Raw genomic sequence first — 21,105 nt, 5'->3', positions numbered from 1 at the left:
GGTTTCGCCATGTTGGCCAGGCTGGTCTCGAACTCCTGACCTTGTGATCTGCCCGCCTTGGCCTCTGAAAGTGCTGGGATCACAGGCATGAGCCCCCGCGCCTGGCACCATCTTTTCTTTCTCTCTTTTTTTTTTTAAATTTTTTATTTAGTGGACTTTATTTCTTAGAGTAGCTCTAGGCGCACAGAAAGATAAAGAATTGTGGCCAGCAACGGTGGGTTGGGGGGAAAAAAAGATAAAGCAAAAAGCACAGAGTTTCCATGAACCTCTCCTTACTCTGACACACACTAACATCTCGCATGTGTGGTTCATTTGTCACAAATGATAAACCAATACTCACACCAGTTATTAACTCAAGTCCAGAGTTGACATTAGGGGTCACGCGTGCTGCTGCCTGTTACAGTGACACGGATCCACCATCACAGTCCACACGGAGGAGCTTCCCTGCCCTAAGCCAACTAAGCTCCTGCATGTCATCCTAACATGCAGCCTAGGTGGAGAGCCTCTGCGGAGGTGGACCAGCTGACCACCTACAAGAGCATGTTTACAACAGGGACAGGTGAGAGCGAAAAACAAATGCCTCCAACAAAACTTGCCCCTGGAAAAGCATCCCAGGTAGTGGGTCGGGTCTTGGGCACCGGAAGTGTCTCGCTCACTTGTTTGCCCCGGGCAAGTTACTTAAGCCTCTCTGAGCCTTGGTTTCACTAGCTGGAAAATACAGGTTGAGTATTGCAAATCCAAAACTTTTTGAGCACTGACATGACACTTAAAGGAAATGCTCACTGGGGCATTTTGGATTTCGGATTTAGCGGTTGGGAATGTTCACAGGTACCATGCAAATATTCCACAATCCAAAAAAATCCAAAATGCAAAACACTTCTGGTCCCAAACATTTCAGATAAGGGATACTCAACCTGTATTTTTTTTTTTTTTAAAACATAATGACACTTCACCAGGGTTCTGTGAGGATCTAATGGTTATATGCACACAACCGCTTCCTGCAGGGCCGCGCGGGTACTACAGTTAGTATTCCAGGACTCTGAGGTGCGGAGACGTTGTCTCCGGCTATCTCTTCCCTTTCACTAGTCCAGTAGTTCCCCAGCTTGAGCACACATCGGAACCACACAGCTGGCTCATTTGCCACAGGCCGCCGGCCTCACCCTCATCCCCGCCCCCAGAGTTCCTTCTTCGGTGGCATCACATTTCCAACAGGTGACAGTAGCACAGCTGGTCCAGGCCCACACTCTGAGAACCCCTGGTTTTTGTTTGTTTGTTTTTGTTCTGAGACAGAGTCTCGCTCTGCCACCCAGGCTGGAGTGCAGTGGCGCAATCTCAGCTCACTGCAACCTCTGCCTCCCGAGTTCAAGCGATTTTCCTGCCTCAGCCTCCCGAGCAGCTGGGATTACAGGCGCGCGCCACTACGCCCAGCTAATTTTTGTATTTTTAGTAGAGACAGAGTTTCTGTATCTTGGCCAGGCTGGTCTTGAACTCCTGACCTCGTGATCCACTTGCCTCGGCCTCCAGAAGTGCTGGAATTACAGGCATGAGCCACACGCCTGGCCTGAGAACCCCTGTTTTAATGGTAATTGAATCCTTAATTTTTAGCAGAGTACCTAGCCACTCACGCTTTACTTCCCAGCCTCCCTTGCACCTAGGTGTGGCCAAGTGATTAAGTCCTGGCCAATGGGATGAGAGCAGTGCCGTGTACAACACCTAGGACGGGTGCTTAAAGGGAGGGGTAAGCCCTTTCAACCTCCTAGGCTCCTCCCAGATGCTGGAATGAGGACATGGTGCTCAGCCACCAGAGGGACTCAGGGACCCTAGGGATGACAAAGCAACAAGACACCATGGGAGAAACTACACCAGCCCAGGGTGACCTCAGGGAATGAAGGACCACACCAGCCCAAAGTGACCTCAGGAAACCACACTAACCCAAGGTAACTTCAGAGAACAAGGCACCACACTGGCCCAAGGTGACCCCAGGGAACCACGGGAAACCACACCAGCCCAAGGTGACCTCAGGGAACGCAGCACCACACCAGCCCTTGGCAGTCTCCCAGCTGTGTGGAGAGATGGAGACTTCTCTCTTGTCTAAGCCACTGTTCTTTGAGGTCTCTGTTAGTGTTGGCTAAAACTATATTCCAAATAATGAAAATGTCCTTAGTTTATCTAGCACCTTATCTTTTGCAAGCATTTTCCTATATTGTCTTATCTAGGCCTTCTCAAAATTACCCCCCATTCAATTCTGAAGAGTTTACTTATTCACAGATTCATTCCAAATATTTATTTTTCAACGATGTCTGCTGAATTCAGACTAAAGTGGGAACTCTACCGTGCCGTGTTAGGCTCACCATGGTCTGGGCTCCTGACGGCTTTTCTTCCTCGTCTTCCGGCACTCCATTCCCCTGACCTGCACACCAGCTCTTCCTACACTTGTGGTCCACCCAGTGAGCCACTCTCCCTCTGGCGTGGGCCTGGTAAATGCTATCCCTGTCCCCAGAACCCTCTTCACTCCACCTTACTACCAGTCCTTCTCCCCAGACTCACTCAGCCCTTCTCCCCATACTCGCTTAAATGCATCTTCTAGGTCTCAGCTCAGACATCGCCCCTTTGGGGACACCCTCTCTGATCCCCTTCTAATGCCCTGGCCAGGTGAAGCTGTTTCCTCCTTCAGCCTCTTACAGCACAGCATAGCGACTGTGCTGCCATCACTTACTGGTCTGCCCCCAACCTAGCCCCACTGACCGAAGCCCCTTCAGGAGGAGACGATGCCCTGTGTGCTGCTATGACCGAAGCCCGGCAGGAGGAGACCACACCCCGTGTGCTGCTGGGTCTCGCGCTGGGGCCTGCACAGGGCCGGCCTCCACGCAGGTGCTCACTAGCCGAAGAAGAAATGTTAAGAAACGTGCCCAGTATCACATAGCAACAAGAAAACGAGCAAAAACTAAAATGGAAATTGGATTCCCTCCTCTTTTTAAAGCACACACCGAGATGAGGTCTGCACAGTGCTGTGCTGGGCTATATGAACAAAGCCTGGCACCCTGCTTCAGAGTCACTCTCAGGCCCCCAGGCAGTCCAGGGCTTTACACAACAGTATCCTGAAAGTTCACCATTCCTCCCCGGCCTCATACAAAAATCCAGGCCCGCACCTGTAATCCCAGCTACTCAGGAGGCTGAGGCAGGAAGATCGCTTGAATACAAGAGTTCCAGACCAGCCTGGGCAATAGAGCAAGACCCCTTCCCAAAAACAAACAAAAAATCCAGCCCCTTCCCTGAGACTGCTAACTCAAGGACTACCTGTTTGATCAGCTTTCAGGTTCTACACAGCAGGGAGGGGTGCTCTGCTGCTCAGATCCGCATCCGGCCACAGAAACAGCTTTTCTGTGATGGACAGAAAGGGAATTATAAAGATACTACACCGCAATATGTACCTTGACATGTGTCAATCAAAACATCCACTTGTCTAAAAATTCCAAGACGGAGCAATTTTTCACGGGCTTCGTGAGATTTCCGCATTACCTATAAAATGCAGAAAAAAGCAGGTGATACATTCTTCTAAGACACAGAAACAGAAAACGGCAGCCACATGGCGAGGCTGGTAGTTTACCATTTGGTGCTAAGTCAGATCACTGAGCAGAGAGTACTACCAAGACCTGCCACGCGACAGAAGGGAAACAGGGGCAACAAAATTTTGTTCCCCAGGGGCAACAAAAATGCCCATTCACAAGTGCAAAACCAAGCCTCGGCCTCAGGAGTGTGCATCACATAATCCCCTTCATACAAACAACAAAATTAACGCAGATACACCCACCCAACACACAGCCTAGAACGTTGTGGTGGAAGAGATCACAATCGTGAACAGTGGTTATGTCTGGCAGAAGAAAGACACGTATGTGTGCATGCCTTTTCATTTCTTTTTTTCAGATCTCCCTTTGAGGAAGAAACGCACACCTTTTTGTGGTGTTTCAATTTTCTCTTCATTTCTTTACTTTCTTTTTTTTTCTTTTTTCCTGGTTTTTTTTTGAGATGGAGTTTTGCTCTGCTGCCCAGGCTCTAGTACAAAGGTGCGATCTTGGCTCACTGCAAGCTCTGCCTCCCAGGTCTAAGCCATTCTCCTGCCTCGACCTTCTGAGTAGCTGGGATTGCAGGCACATACCACCACACCAAGCTAACATTTTTTGTATGTTTAGTAGACACAGGATTTCACCATGTTGGCCAGGCTGGTCTCGAACTCCTGACCTCAGGTGATCCACCTGCCTCGGCCTCCCAAAGTGCTGGGATTACAGGCGTGAGCCACCGTGCCCGGCCTTTCTAACCATCTCTGACCGCTGTTAGAAATGTTCAACTCTGTGTCCTTTCTTCATCGTGAACAGCAGTTCCTTCCAATGCACGGAGCCCATTCTTGTTGGAAGGACGGGTAGAAGGAAGGTAAGGCAGGCGAGTGCTGAGGACACAGGGAAGGAAAGACCCTCATGTGATTAGGAAAGTTGAGATTCCACCCTGTAGGTGAAAGGGAGTCACTGTAGAACTGTCAGCAGGAGAGAGAAGGGATCACATTTCCTGGTGAGAAAGAAAGGATCACACGGACGAATTCGGAATTCTGCCCCGATGGGAGAAGCCTGAAGGATGCAGGGGGTGCTCTGGCAACAGCTTCAGGGGCTGGGGTGAAGGCAGGCCCAGTGCGGGCCATGGTACTGGATGGGAGGACAGACCCTGGAGACATTTCATAGGCAGGGGCCAGAGGACACCGCCACTGCCTAGGTAGAGCACATGAGAAGAACAAAGAGGCTACTAAAACTGCAGCTCGAGGCTTAGCACTGGGCTAAGGCTGAACACCATTAGAGAAGTCAGGAATAGAGATGGGAAGACAGGCAGGGCAGACGGGCGAAAAAGAGACGACTTCAGATCTCAGCCCCATGGAGCTGGAGACGGCTGTGGCAATGCCATGAGGAAATGTTTAGTCGGCAGTTGCATAGTCAGGGCTACAGCTCAACACAGAGGAGCTAGCTAGAAACAGAGCATGGGGAGCCCTCTGCATTCAGGCTGTAACTGAAACCTGGGATGTGGATGAGATCACACAGGAGACTGGTCCTTGTGGAAAAGCAACACTTAAGGAGGCTCACAGGGAAAAGGAGGCGACAATGGAGCCTGCGAATGACTGTGATGAGATGGAAAGCAACCCAGGAAAATGGTCACCAAAGCCCAGGGAAGACCAAAGCGCAAGGAAGAGGAGGGACAGACACATTCAAAAGGCAAATAACAAAGCAGGACAGATGCATTCAGCAGAGGCTACAAAGCGATCATTTCTTCAATATGCAAAGAGCTCTTGCAAATAAACAAAAGCCGAGCAACCCAGTGGAAGACAGAAGATGCCAGGTTAATTCACGAGAGAGATATGAATGACCAATAAAGAGAAAAAAAAAAATGCTGAGTCTCATTCATAATTAAACAAATGCAATTTAAAACAATGAGATGGTATTTTTCTTCTAACAAGATGGCAAGAATTTAAAAATTGTGGTAACACCCAATTTTGGGAAAGAGACGGTCTCATGGACTCCTGTAAGAGAGTAGACTAGTGCAGTCTCTTTGCAGAGCCATACAGCTGCATCAGTGAACACTGCAGAGTGCACACACTTTGACCCAGGAATCCCACTTCTAGGAATTTATCCTAAAACACACTGTCAATGTACACAAAGACACACTAAGATGTTTAGTACAGCATTGTTTGTAAGACTGAAAATTAATTTAAATGCCCATCAATGGAAAACTGTTTATAATAAAATATAGAGGGCCAGGTGAGGTGGCTTATGCTGTAATCCCAGCACTTTGGAAGACCAAGTTGGGAGGACCACTTGTGCCAGGAGTTCGAGATCAGCCTGGACAACATGGCAAAACCCCGTCTCTACAAAAAAATTTTTTAAATTAGCTAGGCATGGTGATGTGTGCCTGCAGTCCTGGCTACTCAGGAGGCTGAGGTGGGAGGATTGCTTGAACCCAAGAGGTTGAGGCTGCAGTCAGCTGTGTTCATACCACTGGACTCCAGCCTGAGCAAGACTTGCACCAGAGCAAGACCCTGTCTCAGAAAAAAAAAAGTTAGAAAGCGTGTACAATGAGGTACCACAGAGCCAACAGATTGGTATGTACTGATGTGAAAAGATCTCCATAATTTATGTCAGAAAAGAAAAAAATGTAGAGAATGGCATTACTGTTTAAGGAACATACATGTTTATACACTTGTACAACATATCTAAGAAACTGTTAGCCACGTTACCTCTGGAGAGGGGACTGGGATTGGCCAGGGTAGGGAAATGTGTCCTTTTCATTTCAATACCCTTCTGTACCATTTGATTTTCTATGCTTCCTTCTTACTGTGCTTACATGTTACTTAAATTTTTAAAAAATGTAAATCTGGCCAGGCACAGTGGCTCATGCCTGTAATCCCAGTATTTTGGCAGGCCGAGGCAGGTGGATCACTTGAGACCAGGAGTTGAAGACCAGCCTGGCCAACATGGCAAAACCCCATCTCTACTAAAAATACAACAAAATTAGCCAGGTGTGGTGGTGTGGACCTGTAATCTCAGCTACTTGGAAGACTGAGGCGCAAGAATCCTTTGAACCTGGGAGGCAGAAGTTTCAATGAGCTGAGATCGTGCCACTGCACTCCAGCCTGGGCAACAGAGCAAGACTCTATCTCCAAAAAAAAAAAAAAAAGTTTCTTTTTTTTTTTTAAGTGGGAATGGTCCACAGTGCCAAACACTGCTGAAAGCCAAGTAAAGTGAAGACTGAAAGAAGCCAGCTGGACCCGGCCACAAAGAAGTTGCTGGTGACCTGTCCGGGCACGTTCAATGTGGTCCCAAGGGCAGAAAGGCAGAGGGAACCCACAGTGGAGATGAGAAAGGGGGTACAGTGCAGGAAGGAGAGTGCTCCACAGACCGAGCCAGGGCCCTGAGGAGACAGGGAGTGTGTCCCAGATGAGCGCCCACCCCACGAGGTCGGCAAGGGAGAGTGCGCTCTCAGGAACTCAGCACGGTGCCTGGGAACGGCTGTGCACGAACCCCATCGGCTCCCATCACAGCGCTGGGAGAGCTGCGAGGAACCCAACAGGACAGACACTTCCTTCTCCAGGATAAGAGACAGGAGGAAAAGGCAAATGCAAACACTTGGAGTCTGTAGGAGGCAACGCAGGAACTCAGGGGGTTCAGCTTGGGGGTGCCAAGGCTCCCTGTGGAGTAGGAGGCAGATCGGCACAGAGGCCGGGGGCAGAGGGTGCTCTGTGGTTTCACATAGGGAGGTTTATAAGTTCCTCAGAAGAGACTGGGAAAGCACACCACGTAGAGACCACACCTACCTCAATTAGGTTTTTGGCCTTGAAAACATCTCCAATTTCACAAATGATGATGTCATCTTTAGTCCTTCCAAGTCCATCAAAATGAACATGCTGAACGACCACCTAAAAGTCACACAGGGACAGTATTAGGTATGACACAAGGCAAAGAGATGAGGTGTCAAGACTAAAGACAATGTCAAGGTTTAATTAATGTCAAGGTTTTCTTCAAGTTTAATAACCCACACTTCTTACTTCTGGACTTTACCATCTTTCACATCTTTTCAAAAAACTGGTCACTGTGACTTCCCCTTTGCTGGGTCTGTACTTTCTGTGAACAAGAGCTACAAATTCTCTCAGCCAGATGACCCAGGACCAGCTGAGCCCTAAACCCAGGCAGGCCACAGACAACCCCTCTGTCCTTCCCCCACACACACCCTGAGCACTGGCCTGTGAATGAATGCTGGCTGTGACCCCTGACTTAATAACTGTGCACAGAAAAATTAGCCAGGTGTGGTGGCGCACACCTGTCGTCCCAGCTACTTGGGAGGCTGAGGCAGGAGAAACAGTTGAACCCAAGGGGCAGAGGTTGCAATGAGCCAGGATTGCACCACTGCACTACAGCCTGGGTGACAGAGTGAGACTTCATCTCAAAAAATATTAAAAAATTAAAAAAAAAAAAAAAACAAGGCCGGGCGCGGTGGCTCAAGCCTGTAATCCCAGCACTTTGGGAGGCCGAGATGGGCCACGAGGTCAGATTATCGAGACCATCCTGGCTAATACGGTAAAACCCCGTCTCTACTAAAAAATACAAAAAACTAGCCAGGCGAGGTGGCGGGCGCCTGTAGTCCCAGCTACTCGGGAGGCTGAGGCAGGAGAATGGCGTGAACCCAGGAAGCAGAGCTTGCAGTGAGCTGAGATCACGCCACTGCACTCCAGCCTGGGCAATAGAGCGAGACTCCGTCTCAAAAAAAAAAAAAAAACTGTATGCATCTTCTAAAGACCCTGCAGGGATTTCAGAAAGCCACAATAAATGCTGACTCAAATTGGCCCTTGCCTCTCAGTCTCACTAGAGAGCAAATTCTTCAAGAACTGGAAAAGTGTATTTAAATTTCAAAGTTAAAAAACTTAGGAAAAGCTTCATTTGAGACCCACAGTCTTTTTTCTGGGAGTAGGGAATGGAAATATAAATTTAAGTATAGCTTGAGTTTGTCCTTGAAATATTTTTGTTTTTTTCCATAAACACAAAAGTATGTTTGTCTAAACCTCCCACATAAAAATCACCAAGGAAAAGCTACTTCTTTAAAAATAGAAACTATTTTTCTAAGAGTCATCAGTCTTTCTAGCTGTAGGTGGTACAAACTCTTCTTTGATAAAGGCACGGAAACAGGTTAATTCCTTTGCATCTCCCTAGTGGTTTATGGAAGTGCATGTTTCTACTAACAATTACATCAAGACCTTAAACAGAAAACTCACATCTTTGTTTTCAAGAATTTCCTGTTTAGCTTCAGGTTCAACTTCAACAAATTCAGCTTCTTCTCCTAATCCTCCAAAATCAGGTCCACTTGATGGAAGAGGCTCCAAACTCTGACAGACAGGGAGAGGCCACAGATAAATGACTTTGTCACATATATACACACACTTACCTTTGAGTTGTGTCTGTAGACACAATTTTTGTGTCCAGAATTTGTGTCCAGAAAATTCAGTAGTTGTTTCCTTCAGGTAGAGGTAGGGGCAGGATAGGGACCAGGGAGGACAAAGGTGCTGTCAGCTATTGCTAATGAGCAAGTTCTTGGCTTGGTGGTTAACTCACTGGAGGTCACTAAATAAAAGATAAAAACTAACAGGGAAGGACAAGGGTAGTGCGGTGGCTCATGCCTGTAATCCCAGCACTCTGGAGGCCAAGGAGAAAGGATCACTTGAGGCTAGGAGTTTGAGACCAGCCTGAGCAACACAGCAAGACCCCATCTCGGAAAAAAAAAAAAAAATTAACTAACCAAAAGGGTCATGCACAAATCCATGATGACATGTCATGAACGAAGGATTATGATCAACCTAATTCTGGACACCTGAGGCCCAATGGAAGTTTAAAAATCATTAAAAAATAAAATACCACAAAGACATTTACCAGGGGAAAAAAAAAAAAGAAAATAATTTGTTCTCCTGTTGTTATAGAAAGCATCCTAATTTTTGCGATTAAAATTGTATGGATTTTAGGATAGCTATACTGACAAACCAAATCACTACGAAAGCATTCTATGTAGACCCTGACAGGTTTTTTCATTTCGGAAAGTCTCATTCACATTAAAGGGAACTATATATGCTCATAAATTGGACTCGAAAGCAATCTCTTTCTACAATCTGAATTGATATTACCTCAAAATATTAAAGCAACTTCTGAATAAGCATTCCATAGGCTGTGTCTCGTCTAATATTTCCAGGAAGACATTATATCTATCTATCTATTTGTCTATCTATCTAGTTAAGACAGTCTCCGACTTAAAATGCTTCAACTTACAGTTTTTTGACTTTACAACGAAGCGAAAGCCACATGCATTCAGTAGGAACTGCACTCTGAGCACCTACACAGCCATTCTGATTTTCACTTATAGTACTCAAGAAACTACATGAGATCTTCAATACTTTATTAGAAAATAAGGCTTTGTGTTAGACGATTTTACCCAACTGTAGGCTGATGTAAGTGTTCTGAGCACGTTTAAAGTAGGCTAGGCTAAGCTATGATGTTCTGTAGGATATGTGTATTAGATGCATTTTCAACTTACATTTCAACTTACGATGGGTTTACTGGGGTGTAGTTGAGAAACATCTACGTAAACATAATATTACACACACACACACACACACACACACACACACACACACAGGTAATCACTTGAGCCTAGGAGTTTGAGACCAACCTGGGCAATATAGGACACTTCATCTCTACTAAAAACAGTAACAATAGTAAAAATAAAAAATAAAGAAAGGTCAAGTATGGTGGCTCACACCTGTAATCCCAGCACTTTGAGAGGCCCAGACGGGAGGATTGCTTGAGCCCAAGAGTTCAAGATCACCCTGGGCAACTCAATGAGGTCTCATCTCCATTTTAAAATAACAGGCCAGGCTCAGTGGCTCACACCTGTAATCCCAGAACTTTGGGAGGCCGAAGCGGGCAGATCACCTGAGGCCAGGCGTTCAAGACCAGCCTGGCCAACATGGTGAAACTTCGTCTCCACTAAAAAAACACAAAACGTAGCTGGGTGTGGTGGTGTGTGCCTGTAATCCCAACTGCTTGGAAGGGTGAGGTGGGAGAATCGCTTGAACCCAGGAGGCAGAGGTTGTAGTGAGCTAAGATGACTCCACTGCACTCTAGCCTAGGCGACAGAGCAAGACTCCGTCTCAAAAATAAAAATACTTACGTATACATTGTATTAATATATACTTACATATTTAACATACACTATTTATTCAATTCTTATTTGTTCCTATGTTTGCTTGACCTTAAGTCTCTAGGACATTTGCTTAACCACACAGGGATTACCAGTCACCTCTCAGAGATGGACACAGAAGGTCTAGTGTGGCACCAGGCGATTGTTACAAATAGGCAAGTTTGGAGAAAACTATGTGAACCGATATCTATTTCCTTGCTCCAAGAATTCTCTACAATTATGCACTTTTAAAGTGTGTGTTTAACATCTGCAAATGTGCAGCGGTGGGGCCTCTGGGCCATTATCCACTTTTCCTTGGAAAGGTAACTGACCTGCCAGTATCATATTCCCTTTCCCGTCCCTGCCCTAAAAGCCTCTGATGGTCCTCAAAAGTACCTACAGGAACAGCATTCAATTAGATTCCTTAGCAGGGCACAAGGAACTCTGCCATAAGGCCTGCATCTGCTACTCCGGTTTCCATCTCCACCATCCGCTCCACCCGCACATTGAGACTTTTGCATACCTTGCCCCCTCTTTCAGAATAAGTTGCCCCTATGAAGCTTCAAGATTCACCTTAATGTCATCTTCTGCAAGTCATTCCTGGCTTCTTGAGGAAGAATCAGTCCCTCTCTCACAGGGACACCTCTTGATATTTGAAGTCTGTGACCTTCACAGGTACCCCTTCTGTTTCTTTTTTTCTTTTGAGACAGAGTCTTGCTCTGTGGCCCAGGCTGGAGTGCAATGGCGCGATCTCGGCTCACTGCAACCTCTGCCTCCCGTGTTCAAGCCATTCTCCCGTCTCAGTCTCCCAGCTAGCTGGGATTACAGGTGCGTCCCTCTACACCTGGCTAATTTTTGTATTTTTAGTAGAAACAGGGTTTCACCATGTTGGCCAGGCTGGTCTTGAACTCCTGACCTCAGGGTGATCCACCCCCCTCGGCCTCCCAAAGTGCTGGGATTACAGGTGTGAGCCACTGCGCCCGGCCTGTTTCTTATTTTTACCTGTCCTGGCACCTCAGAAGTACTCAATAAATATTTGTGGAATGGGGAATGAATGACTTTTCCAATCTTTCATTTAACAAGCAAGTACTGAAAGCCCACTGTGTGCTGGGCGCTGGGTTCACAGCAGTGACCAAGACGGGGTCCTTGTGGGTGAGGAAGATAATGTTAGGCAAAGAACGGATAATTTCCTATCATTATCTTCATTTTTGTTGTGCAATATTTTCAAACTGGATTTCTCAAAAACATAAACAAAGTAAGATTATGTGCACATACTCATCTGAATCTGAACGCTTAGCAAAAATGCTTTATCTGGGCAAAGGTTTATATCCCATTATGCTGAAAAAATTCCACTGCACTTCCTACAATCTCCAAATATGAAACAAGGTTCACCGAAGATCTGCCAGGCCCATCTACACCCTTTAATCTAAAATCCAGACTTTAAGAGATCACATCTTTGAGGTTTCACAGTTACAACCTCTTACACCTATTCATACATCTTAAGTCTATTTTTCTATTATCTCTAAACGCTAAAGTCATTATAGGATTAATACCCTGTAAATATACTTTAATCAAAATATTAGTAACTGTGTTACTAATAGAGATTCATTCGTTCACCAAATATTAAGACCCTACTATGTAACAAGCACTTATAAGAACCTCACCCTCATAGAATTTACATCCCATAAATTCTACGCCTAGAAGAATAGGCATGGGGTGAGTGTTTGGTAAAATGCACTAAAATAAATATTTGGGCCAGGCACAGTAGCTCATGTCTGTAATCCTAGCACTTGCACTCTGGGAGGCCCAGGCGGGAGGATCACTTGAGCCCAGGAATTTGAGACTAGCCTGAGCAACATAGGGAGACCCTGCTTCTATTGAAAAGTGTGTGTGTGTATGTGTGTGTGTGTGTGTGTGTGTGTGTGTGTGTGTGTGTGTGTGTGTAATATAAAAAAATAAATAAATATTTGGATGTAGCCTTTAACCTTGAAGTAGATCAGTCTACCAGTCAGTCAGTAAGTTGTATTGAGCACGATGTACAAAGCAGTGGGTATGGGACATGAAATAAATTGAATGAGTTATGAACAGCATCTTTAAAGCGAGATAGACTAGAATCCAATAGAAAATATGACAACAGGCTGGGTGCAGTGGCTCACGCCTGAAATCCCAGCACTTTGGAAGGCTGAGGCAGGCGGATCACCTGAGGTCAGGAGTCCAGGACCAGCCTGGCCAACATGGCGAAACCCCATCTCAAGTAAAAATTTAAAAACTAGCTGGGTGTGGTGGCACGTGCCCGTAATCCTAGCTACTTGCTGGGGGCTGAGGTAGGAGAATCACTTGAACCCAGGAGGCAGAGGTTGCAGTGAGCCAAGATCGTACCACTGCACTCCATCCTGGGACACAAAGCAAGACTCCATCTCAAAAAAAAAAAAAAAAAAAGAAAAGAAAAGAAAAGAAAGAAAGAAAACGGAAACTATAACAATACATAACACATATTAATAAGTATGATTGCACAAAATTTTGTTTGACATAAGCATGAGTACTAGGTGGTAAACGGCAAATGCTTTCTTACTGTGAGTCTTGATCAAAAAGTTTGAAAGACACTGGCTAGTGGGATGAAAAGGTCAAATAAAAAAACTGAAAATATTTTTTCTCAATACACTCATCAAAGGAACACCAATTTTAATGTAAAAAGAGCTCCATAGGCCCAGCGCAGTGGCTCATGCCTGTAATCCCAGCACTTTGGGAGGCCAAGGAGGGTGGATCACGAGGTCAGGAGATTGAGACCATCCTGGCCAACATGGCAAAACCCCGTCTCTACTAAAAATACAACAATTAGCTGAGTGTGGTGGCACACGCCTGTAGTCCCAGTTACTCGGGAGGCTGAGGCAGGAGAATCACTTGAACCTGGGAGGCAGAGGTTGCAGTGAGCCGAGATGATGCCACTGTACTCCAGGCTGGGCGACAGAGCAAGACTCCATCTCAAAAAAAAAAAAAAAAAGAGCTCCATAAAGGCAGATACTTTTTTCCCTGTATCCCTAGCACCTATCACAGTACTAGGCACATAGCAGGCCATCAATAAATATGAGCTGAATAAATAACGAGTGATTACTTTGCTTAAGATGCCACAGGGGATGCAAGCCAAGAAGATGTAGTTCCTACCATCACATCTAGAAATTTAGGATTGAAAGGTAAGACGAAAATGCAAACAGGCCCAAAAGAAGGCAAAATGTAAATGGCACCAAAGGAAATGGCATGGAAAGGTAGAAGCCCATCCAAATGCATGAGAGACAAAGAGCTTTCAGAACGGAGTTCTAAAAGATGGGAATATTTTGATGCTGAATATGGGTGACGGGAAGGGGAACGGAATAGTGTGGTCCAAATGAAGCCCTTCTTACAGGGCTAACAATGTAGTTATAATTGACTGGGTGCAGTGGCTCACGCCTGTAATCTCAGCACTTTGGGAGGCCGAGGCAGGTGGATCACCAAAGGTCGGGAGTTCGAGACCAGCCTAGCCAACATGATGAAACCCCCTCTCTATTAAAAATACAAAAATTAGCCAGGTGTGGTGGCAGGCGCCTGTAATCCCAGCTACATGGAAGGCTGAGGCAGGCAAACCACTTGAACCTGAGAGGCAGAGGTTGCAGAGAGCGGAGATCACACCATTGCACTCCAGCCTGGGCAACACAGTGAGACTGCATCTCAAAAAAAATGTAGTTATAATTAACCATTAATCAGGTTGCCTTTTTTTTTTTTTCAAGAGCACAAATCCACATTGATTTATTGACATTTCATTAGTTTAAATCTTTGAGGGGTACAGCATTACTCAGATTCTGTGTCCAATAGCCTTAGCAGGAAGATTGCTTCAGAATTTGGCACGGATCATGCCACTGTTTCCGTGGGCCCAAGTTACCTTTTCCCAGATTACTCTGGCTTTGTTTGGTTTGCCGCCAGGAGTCACTATGTTGCTCTTTGCTTTGTATACATGAGCATATCTCTTGCCCAAATAGAATCCTGTTTCATCTTAGGCATCAACACCTGCAATTTTAAGAAGAGCTATGTGCTCCCTTTGGTTCCACAGACGCCGCTTATAGCCAGCAAAAATGGCCTTGGACCACAGCCTTCCAGACATATTTCCTTTCAGAAGTCCTGTTCCCAGCAGGCCTCCACAGGAGCCAAGATGGCAGGAAGAGTTCAGGTTGCACTTTGACCTACTTCCTTGTAACCAAAAATCACAGATACTATTTGCATTCCCACTGATTTTAGACAGGATTTCTAAAACCAGAATTATAAGGCTTTTGCTTAAGAGTTGCTTTACATGTTTTTCAGATCTTGAATTCCAGCAAAACTGATGCTGCCAACCAGTTTGAAGACTCCTCCCCCCAAAAAGAGGAATAGAATCAGCATGAGAAGTTTCCTCATCTCCCTGTCCCATAACTTCACCCTGCACTCTTCCATCAATCAAGGATCTCCACGCTTCAGCAAAAACACTAGGTCCAAACTCCCGAAGGAGCTGGATTCGAGGTTTCCTCTGTTTTCCCATCTCCTCGTTCAGTGGCCCTGCAACTGAAACTCTCTGCTGCAACCCAGTGTCTCAGTGTATTGACTTACCGAGCACACTGAGCAACAGACCTATTACAGTTACACAAAGAGATGTCAGAAGAGAAATGGTGTTTGATCTGAATGGAAGACATATAAAGGGAAATTAAGTCCAATTGTGGATGCCAGGCTGCGACTTCTGCGCTAAATTTTTTTGGAAGTTAATGGGGAACTACTAAAAACGTCTATGTAGGTCAAGTCAAACAATCCAAGCTGTAGTCGAAAAGTAGTGTTGGGGCTGAGACTCAGGAAATCTGAGGTTTTAGGCCATTTGGAAGCAGTAACTATGTGACCTTGGAGAAGTTAACTCATTATCTGGCCCTTATTTAAGATTAGAATAAACGAGAGGAGTTTCGCAACCAGTACAGTTAGTTAGGCGCCAGGCACCCAAGTATTCACATGCATTGTCTTTTAATTCACTCTAAAGCCAGGCGAGGCAGGTATTATTACTACCTCCACTTCAAAACAGGAAGCAAGTAGTCACATGCATTGTCTTTTAATTCACTCTTAAAGCCAGGCGAGGTAGGTATTATTACTACCTCCACTTCAAAACGGGAAGCAAGGCAGGGAGCGGTTCCGTCTTTTGCACGTTAAACAGGAGAAAAGAGGACCCCTAGCGAGGTTTGAGTTAGAAGACTTCAAAGGATTCTTGTTGCTCTAGGAGTCTACAACGGCTCCAGCAGCGGCTGAGCGGGGAAAAGCTGGAAGTGACCAGTAAAAACAGAAGACTTAAAATCATGCAAAGAAAGAGCACATTCACTGCGGTCTAAGACATCACAGAAAGTTCGCAAGTCCTTTGGGCCACCGACTCGCTGAGTGACCTTGAGCAAGTCTCGTCCCTCCTGAGTATCAGGTTCCTGCTCGAAGGTCTGAGAGACTCGCTGCCCCGAGGCGAGATCTTTTCGGCCTCCTCCACCCAGCCCGGAACCCTGGGCGCAGCCACGACAGCGTCTCCCAGCGGCGCCCGTCTGCCCTGCTGGCCCAGAGGCCTCGCAGCCCGCGGGTCGCTGGGCCTCTTACCCGGGCGTGCACAGTCCCCATGGTTCCCTCTCCAGCCGCCGCCTCGCAGAGCTGCTCGGGCAGGACCGACCGTCTGCTGCTGAGGGCAGAAGGCGGGTCCGCGGTGGCGGAGCTGCAGGACAAGGCAACTCCCACAAGCCCCCGGACGCGGAGCACTGGGGGCGGCCATGATGTCCCGCCTTCTCCCCGCCCCCTAGCTCGCGGTTCCTTCGCTCATTGGTCCTTATGAGCCTGTGACCCGGATGTTCACACGGACGCGGAGGACGTCTTTACTGCGCAAGCGAAGAGCGTTCACTGACATCCGCGAAGCTGCTGTCTCTTGGAGTGTGCGGGAAGGGCGCGTGGAGGGTGCGTGGAGGGTTCGGGGAGGACGCGTGGAGGGCGCGGTGAAGGTGGGTCTGCGAGAGGGTCCGCTGGGAGGCTGGCGTCTGGCGTTGGCGCCTGAAAGAGATCAGGCCAGCTGTTGGGTGTCACGCGAGTCCTGCTGCTCTTAGCCCTCCTGGCACCCCGACCCGAGGGTGCTGTGCTTGTCCCCACGCGTCGGTGAAGCCCCGAGGCTCAGCGGGGAGACTCCGGGTCCGGCCACCCCCGGCCTGCAGTAGTCGGGTCTCACCGGCATCTGCTACACAAACCCGGATTGGTTCCCTGGCTCCTTTCCTTCAAGTCATTGGAACCCCCACTCAGAATCGTCCAAATGAAGACGATGATCATGTTTCCTTCTCGGGGTTCCTTAAAAGGGCCTACTGTGAGAGACGGAAAGCAAAGCTCCCGGCACAGGGTCGGGCACACGGTGGGCACTAGATAATGACCGTTATTCATTCACCTGCAGCCAGTAATTATGGGCGAGGGTCCTCTAGGTGCTTACATGATAACCAGTCATATCGGTGAAGAAGGCGGCCATGGGCTTAGGTTTTGGTGGCAAAACAGCTCCCCTGCCCCAACAAAGAAAAGAGAATAGAAGAAAAAAGAAAAAAGTATAATAAATATCAGCCACACGTTGTGATAAGTATATTGAAAGAAACAAATAAGAGACGGAATGGGAAAAGAGGAAGCTTCAGTGTCATGTCATGTTGCCACTCCCTCCTGATAACAGAAGCATCTTTTCTTCTCTCCCCTTACTCCCTCCCAGAAACCCTGACACCCTGTCCGTTTAAATAGCAGCACCCTAGGCCTCCAACATCCCTGAGATAAATATTCGAGTCCACATGCCCCTTCTTGCCTGGAAAGAGACAGAACCTAGCACCAGCCAGGCCCCTGCCCTTCCCTCATTCTGCCAGTTCCCTGAGCCTCAATTTCCTTATCTGTAAAATGGGAATGATAGCCTAAGGCATAAGGTCCGAGGACTTCATGAGATCAAACGTGGGGCCTGGCACACAGTAAATATCGAATCAACCAGATTTTCTTTGCCCAAACAACCCTCTTTTCTTACACTTTCTTCCTCGTTACTCTTCTGAGTATGCCACTTGTAAAGGATAAGCCATGAAGTTGCCCTACGGAGTGCAAGATAGTTGCAGTATTTGAGATCCTATTGTGTGTGAGGCCCTGGAGGATGGCAGAGGGCACAGGAGGAAAACAAAGTCACATGCTTTACCCTCAAACAAAGGGCTGTCTGTGATAGTTACAACGTATATATTAAAGGCTATCTGTGATAGTTACAATGTATATATTAAAGGCTACCTGTGACAGTTACAATGTAGACGTTAAAGGCTACCTGTGATAGTTACAATGTAGATGTTAAAGGCTACCTGTGATAGTTATAATGTATATGTTAAAGACTACCTGTGATAGTTACAATGTATATGTTAAAGGCTATCTGTGGTAGTTACAATGTATATAATATATTAAAGGCTGTGGTAGTTACAATGTATATATTAAAGGCTATCTGATAGTTACAATGTATATATTAAAAGATGTAGTAGTTACAATGTATGTATTAAAGGCTGTGAGAGTTACAATGGATATATTAAAGGCGTGGTAGTTACAATGTACAAATATGTTAAAGGCTACCTGTGATAGTTACAATGTATATGTTAAAGGCTATCTGTGATAGTTACAATGTATATAATATATTAAAGGCTATCTGTGATAGTTACAATGTATATAATAAAGCATGTGGTAGTTACAGTGGATATATTAAAGGCTGTGGTAGTTACAATGTACATAATATGTTAAAGGTTGTGGTAATTACAATGTACATAATATATTAAAGGCTGTGATAGTTATAATGTATATATTAAAGGCTGTCTGTAATGGTTATAATGTATATAATATATTGAAGGCTGTGATGGTTATAATGTATATATTAAAGCCTGTCTGTGATAGTTACAATGTATATAATATATTAAAGGCTGTGGTAGTTACAGTGTACATGATATATTAAAGGCTGTGATAGTTACAATGTATATAATACATTAAAGGCTGTGGTAACAATGTATATTAAAGGCTGTGATAGTTACAATGTATATAATATATGAAAGGCTGTGGTAGTTACAATGTATATTAAAGGCTGTGATAGTTACAATGTATATATGAAAGGCTGTGGTAGTTACAATGTATATTAAAGGCTGTGATAGTTACAATGTATATACAAAAGGCTGTGGTAGTTACAATGTATATTAAAGGCTGTGATAGTTACAATGTATATACAAAAGGCTGTGGTAGTTACAATGTATATTAAAGGCTGTGATAGTTACAATGTATATATGAAAGGCTGTGGTAGTTACAATGTATAATATATTAAAGGCTGTGATGGTTACAATGTATATATTAAAGACTGATGGTTACAAGGTATATATTAAAGGCTGTGATAGTTACAATGTATATAATATATTAAAAGCTAAAAGCTGTGATAGTTATAATGTATATAATACATTAAAGGCTGTGATGGTTATAATGTATATAATATATTGAAGACTGTGATAGTTAAAAATGTATATATTAAAGGCTGTCTGTGATGGTTACAATGCATACAATATATTAAAGACTGAGAAGTCCGACAGTGCATATACTGGTTTCCTTCTTTAACCCAGTATTTATTGAATTTATTGGGTCATATAGATTTTTGGCTTTGGAGATTTTTCTGTGGCCTTTGGCAGTGCTATTCAACAGTATTTCTTGTGCTCCTCTTTTGGGCACAAGAGGATTGCATCTCCCTGCTCCCGTCCATGTGACTTGCTTTGGTCAACATATTGTGAGCAGAAGAGATATGTGTCACTCTGGACGAGAACCTTTAAGAACCATATTTCTCTCACCATGCCATGGCAATCAGAGATCCCCCAATGGTGGGGCAGCTACAGGCTGGGTCTGGGAGTGAAGTCCAGCCACGTCTCCTGGACATACAGCACGAATGAGAAATAAACCTTTTGGGTTTTGCTCATTAATGCAGCATAACCCAGCCTATCCTATAGGATAATACCAGCTAGAAACATCTTCAAGGAACCCAGCATCCCAGAAAACCTGGTTTACAAAGTGCTAATCTCATCCAATCAGAAGTAGAAGTGCAGTTTAGTGACTAAGCTAGTTACCTTAATAAAATCCTGGCTGAGTGCAATGGCTCATACCTATAATCTCAGCACTTTGGGAGGCCGAGGCAGGAGGATTGCTTGAACCCAGGAGTTCAACATCCACCTAGGAAACAGACCCCATTGCTACAAAAAAAAAATGAAAAAAAAAAAAAAATAGCTGGGCATAGTAGCATGCACCTGTAGTCCCAGCTACTCCAGAGGCTGAAGCAAAAGGATTGCTTGAGTCCAGGAATTCAAAATCAGCCTGGAAAATAGTGAGATCCCATCTCTACCAAAAAAAAAAAAAAAAAAAAAAAAAAAAAAAAAAAAATTAATTGGCTTTTAATTTATTTAATTAAAACCTCCTCAGGAAGCTGAAGCAGGAGGATTGCTTGAGCCCAGGAGGTCAAGGCTGCAGTGAGCTGTGATTGTGCCACTGCACTGCAGCCTGAGCAACAAAGCAAGACCTTGCCTCGAAAAACAATAAAAACCACCCCAAATTTAATCGGCCATGGGGAAGGTAGACTGGATCTTCCCACTGGAGTCATCCACCTATTAGTTTGGGACACCCCTTGGGGTGCCCTTGTTCGTCACCTTCCCAGGGGCTGAGCGCCCTGAGGTGAGGGGCTCATCTGATTGCCTCTATCACCCAGCACCAGACCTCTGAGGAGTGAAGGTGAATCAGTGAGAGGAGCCTGGAAGGGCATTCCGTGGGTGGAGGTCCCCTCGGGGAGCAGGGTGACTCGGGGAAGAAGCTCTGAGCTGCTGGTGAGACTGCAGGAGCTAGAGAGGGTGTGCTGGGAGGGAGTCTGGAGGCAGAGGAAGGCGCTGGGTTTGTGGCGGGGCCTCAGCTTGCCCAGCAGAAACGTGGGTCCACTCAGGAAGCAGGGTGACTCCGGGGAGAGGCTCTGAGCTGCTGGCAGGGCTTCATGGGCTGGAGGGGGTGTACTGGCCAGGGAGGCTTGGAGGCACAGGAAGGTGCTGGGGGTGTGGTGGGGCCTCAGCTCGTGCAGCAGGAACCTGGAGAGCAGATGGGCCCAAGGCTGAAAACAGGCCTCGGCCCCCAGAGGGAAGCTGTTGCAGCAACCCGGGTAGAAAGTACCAGGACTGACCCTGGCAGCAGTGGGCTGGGGACAAGAGACCAGATTCCAGAGATGACAGTGGAGGCAGCACTGGGACCAGCTGGAGTTGGGGTGAAGGGGTCTCCCTGAGTCCCCAGCTCCAGGCTTGG

General features: G+C 46.0%; 1 protein-coding gene and 1 pseudogene across 1 annotated transcript in view; both read right to left on the bottom strand.

Moving 5' to 3' along the window:
- The window catches only part of LOC105464310 (SAMM50 sorting and assembly machinery component), a 42,457-nt gene extending 25,925 nt beyond the window's left edge, over window positions 1–16,532 (bottom strand). The window contains exons 1-4 of the mRNA XM_011712091.2: window positions 16,372–16,532; window positions 8,801–8,911; window positions 7,349–7,450; window positions 3,432–3,519 (exon numbers count right to left, since the gene is read on the bottom strand). Of these exons, the coding sequence (XP_011710393.1) occupies window positions 3,432–3,519; window positions 7,349–7,450; window positions 8,801–8,911; window positions 16,372–16,392 (322 nt within the window). The 5' untranslated portion in view covers window positions 16,393–16,532. The remainder of the gene's footprint in view (window positions 1–3,431; window positions 3,520–7,348; window positions 7,451–8,800; window positions 8,912–16,371) is intronic.
- LOC139358751 (uncharacterized) lies at window positions 8,920–16,365 on the bottom strand (annotated as a pseudogene).
- Window positions 16,533–21,105: the final 4,573 nt, after the last annotated feature.

This window comes from Macaca nemestrina, chromosome 15 (genome assembly GCF_043159975.1).
Source record: "Macaca nemestrina isolate mMacNem1 chromosome 15, mMacNem.hap1, whole genome shotgun sequence".
Taxonomy (NCBI): Eukaryota; Metazoa; Chordata; class Mammalia; order Primates; family Cercopithecidae; genus Macaca; species Macaca nemestrina.
Note: the sequence above shows the minus strand (reverse complement) of the source record. Positions and strands in the feature narration are given on the sequence as shown.